At 40.3% G+C, this 3931-nt stretch overlaps 1 protein-coding gene across 2 annotated transcripts; it reads left to right on the top strand.

Moving 5' to 3' along the window:
• The first annotated feature begins 1390 nt into the window (after window positions 1-1390).
• LOC102011061 (olfactory receptor 7G2-like) lies at window positions 1391-3340 on the top strand. 2 transcript variants are annotated; one of them, XM_013509133.1, is made up of 2 exons: window positions 1391-2294; window positions 3330-3340. In XM_013509133.1, the coding sequence occupies exons 1-2, from the start codon at window positions 1391-1393 to the stop codon at window positions 3338-3340; spliced, it is 915 nt and encodes a 304-aa protein (XP_013364587.1). The 2 variants fall into 2 exon arrangements, with proteins under 2 accessions (XP_013364587.1, XP_013364586.1); XM_013509132.1 differs by lacking the exon at window positions 3330-3340 and having other exon boundaries at window positions 1391-2329.
• The last annotated feature ends 591 nt before the right edge of the window (window positions 3341-3931 follow it).

Here is a 3931-nt window from a genome sequence, read left to right as displayed (position 1 = left end):
GCCTGAAAGGTAAAAATTTTGAGTCTACTCAGGACATCAATGGAGCCAGAAGAACACAGGTAAAATCACTCATGAAATAGGACTGACAGAACTGTTTAGAAAGTTGCAAGATAAGAAATGTGTCTGAAGTCAGGGGAGTATTTGGGTGATGATTAATGGCAATGTGTCAATAAAAAAACATCAATCATTCACAAGGTCAAGAGGTAAGGAGGAAGGCAAGGGGAAAGAAGTGGAATAAAGATATTCCGTGTATAGGAACCTAATAACCTCAAGGAATGTAAATATTATATGTCATAACCATGAGCTAAGATTCATATATCAAGAATGAAAATTAGGATGGGGAACTAGAGGAGGAGGGAGAGAGGAGGAAGGAAAGGGAAAGGGATTAAAAAAGAAACAAGCAGGGGGCCAGGGATTTAGCTCAGTGGCATAGTGCCTGCCTGGCAAGCGCGAGGTCGTGAGTTCGATTTCTGGTACTGGAAAGAAATATAAAAAAGAAAGAAGCTGTGTTATGCACATATACTCACTCCCAAAGATGACTGCAAAGTGCATGTTCTACAAACATGTACTAAGAAAAAAGTAAACATTCATCATCACTGTAGTTTTACAGACCCATACACTTGCATAGATACTCAGCTCTTGTTTCACTAGTCTAATACTTTCCCAAATATTTTCTAATAGTTTCAGACCAAAAAATCTGCTCATTCTCAGATATAATAACTGATACAAAATGATTTGCTGTTTACTGTACTTTGATCCTTGAATTAGTGATAGACCGGGAGGTTGATGAATGTATTAGCTCTTAGGGCTGTGTTAGAGTTTGTGTCTGGATGTCCCCCCAAAGCCTCATGCAGTCATGGGGTGGGCTTTTAGAGTTTATGATCCATGATCCAATGCTGGGATTATGGGTGTGAGTGCTACCCTGCCCTGGGGCAGATAGTTTGCATATGAAGGGAGAGAAGGAGGCTGCTTGTTGCCACTCCTCCTTTTTGCTCTGATTGATTTTGCCCTTGTTGCTTTTGCTGTTTCCTGCTGCCATGAACGGTTGACCTGTGCCATGTGCCACTCTGCCTTGGAGCCAGCTGAGAATGGACTGAAACCTCCACAAACTGTGAGCTAAATAAATCTTTCCTTCCTTAATTCTGGGTGTCAGGTATTTTGTCTCAGCAACAAGAGAAAAGTAACCAGGACAGGCTGCCATAAAAATGCCACAGAACGGTGGCCTTAATAAGAGGAAATTATTTTTTCACAGTTATGAAGGCAAAATTTCAAAGATTATGGTGTCCACAAGATGCTTTTCTAATACATCTAAACATCTTCATGCTATACAACCTCTACAATAGATTTAAAAAATCTTTTTGCCACTTCTTTTGAATCAGATTTACTACACATGGAAGCTGGAAACAAAACAGCTGTCTCAGAATTCCTTCTTCTGGGACTGACAGAGGATCCAGACCTGCAGCCCCTCATCTTCAGCCTGTTCCTGGCCATGTACCTGGTCACCATCCTGGGAAACCTGCTCATCATCCTGGCTGTCAGCTCTGACTCTCAACTCCACACCCCCATGTACTTCTTCCTCTCCAACCTATCCCTTACAGACATGGGTTTAAGCTCAAGCACAATCTTAAAGATGCTGGTGAACATTCACACACAAAATCAGAGAATCTCTTACCCAGGCTGCATCACCCAGGTCTGTTTAGTTTTGATTTTTAGTGGTTTGGAGACTTGTCTCCTTGCAGCGATGGCCTATGACCGCTATGTGGCCATCTGCCATCCACTTAGGTACACGGTCATCATGAACACCCGCCTGTGTGTTTTGCTGACTTTCCTCTCCTTGTTCGTTAGCATCGTGGATGGACTACTTCACAGTCTGATGATGCTGCGGCTGTCCTTCTGCACAGAGCTGAGAATCCCGCACTTCTTCTGTGAACTTGCTCAGATTATCAGGCTCACTTGTTCTAATACCCTGGTTGATAACATAGTAATATATGTGGCAGCTTCCATCTTTGTTGGTGTTCCTGTGTTTGGAATCATGTTTTCTTATACTCATATTGTGTCATCAATCTTGAGAATGCCATCATTAGAAGGAAAATACAAAGGCTTTTCTACATGTGGGTCTCATCTATCAGTTGTCACTTTGTTCTATGGGACAGGTTTTGGGGTATATATTAGCTCTGCTGTGACAGATTCACCCAGAAAGACAGCAGTGGCCTCAGTGATGTATTCTGTGGTTCCTCAAATGCTGAACCCATTTATCTACAGTCTGAGGAACAGGGACATGAAGGAAGCCTTGAGTAAACTCCTTTGTAGAAGAGCTTCACTTGTGTAATCTGTGTCTGCTTTCTACCTCGGTATCCAGAGTCAGCCCCTGATAAGACAGGAAACCTGGCCTGTCTTTCACTGTATGTTTCAGAAATGATGAGGTAGTCTATTAAGCACATGCATTTTAACATGGATTAATACCAGAATATGGGTTTTTCCCAGCTCTGTAATGTGATATTTGAAATATGATTTCAGTTTTCTGAGCATAGACTTTTATTAGTATATTTCTGCAACACAATAATCGCATTTATCTTAGTATATTGGGACATAGGCACAATACATTTTGAACATTTTGACTCACCTGTCATATATTTTCCCAGATTACCTTCACATCACCATAAAGCTCACTTCATTGTTTCCTATCATTTATATTTTATTTTGCACTGTAAAATACTTTGACGTTGGGCTTCTGACATTAGAGAAATTGCAATAGGTAAACTTTTGTTTCTCATTTGGCATTATGTTCTCAAAGTCCAGCCATTTTCATACAAATGACTCAAGTCTGTCCTTCTTTCAATCTAAGGAGTAAAGTTTTGCTTCTCAGTTTCCACAGAAGCAGAGTTTGAAGCACAGATTCTTGCTCTAGTATTAGCTTTGTGGTGAACTCTCATAAAAAGCCAAATTAGTGAAATACAGCTGGTCAGACATGGTATCTAAGAAATCTTGTGGTCATGTCCCTGACACGACTTCCATACAGAAGTATGTTTGGGGCTCCAATTGAACCCTAAGCTCAATCTGACTGCGAAGTACAGGACTGGATATTTATACCTTATCTACCCATATCTATTACAGGCAACTGTATCTTTAGGAGGCAAAAATAGAAACCATCATACTCAATGTCATTGTCTTTGGAATTGGCATGATTAAATATTATTAGTGGTTTGGTGTGATTATGATATATATGAAACTTATCAGTGAAGATGTTTTATCTTTAAAAATTAATTATACCATTAATGTGTCCAAACAGTAAAGAGAATTCCTTTTAGTTTATGAACTTCCAAGGTAAGGAAAACATTGAAACAGAGCAGTCTCATTTGCTTGCCTTGAAGTGGTCTGAGAGTAACACTGCTTCACTTTCACATACCCACCCACTGACAGCTGATGCAGTTGTCATCCCTGGAACGATGCCAGAGACAACAGTCTGAGAACCTGCTGTGGGCTGACTTGATGAGTACGTTTTCCATTGGTGACCTTGATTGTATCTCTGTGTCAGACGCAATGGTGGGCCTCAAAATATGTGCACATCCTGTTTTGGGAACTTGCCATTAACTGCATTAGAAACAGATTAACGCCCTTTCATGAAGAGAATTTCAGACAAGGAAAATTTAATGGACTATCAGGGGTAAGTGGACTTTAAATATAATCACATGTGTCCTTGTAAGGCAGAAGTAGAGACCGGGAGTAGAGAAAGATATGCTGTAACCAAGAAGCTAGTGACTGGGTTGATTCAGCAATATTTTCAAAGTCAATATTTGCTTACTTTGGGGCCATAAAACTGGCATTTAGACTCTGAAGAAGTTCAAACTCCTATGTGGATAATCCTAAAAATGTGTGGTAGATGCGCTTCCGTTTGACTTCATTAAAGTTCAGACTGAATAACGAATTCCAT

Source organism: Chinchilla lanigera, unplaced genomic scaffold (genome assembly GCF_000276665.1).
Source record: "Chinchilla lanigera isolate Chin_1 unplaced genomic scaffold, ChiLan1.0 scaffold00162, whole genome shotgun sequence".
NCBI classification, from domain to species: domain Eukaryota; kingdom Metazoa; phylum Chordata; class Mammalia; order Rodentia; family Chinchillidae; genus Chinchilla; species Chinchilla lanigera.
This window is presented reverse-complemented; position numbering and strand designations above follow the sequence as displayed.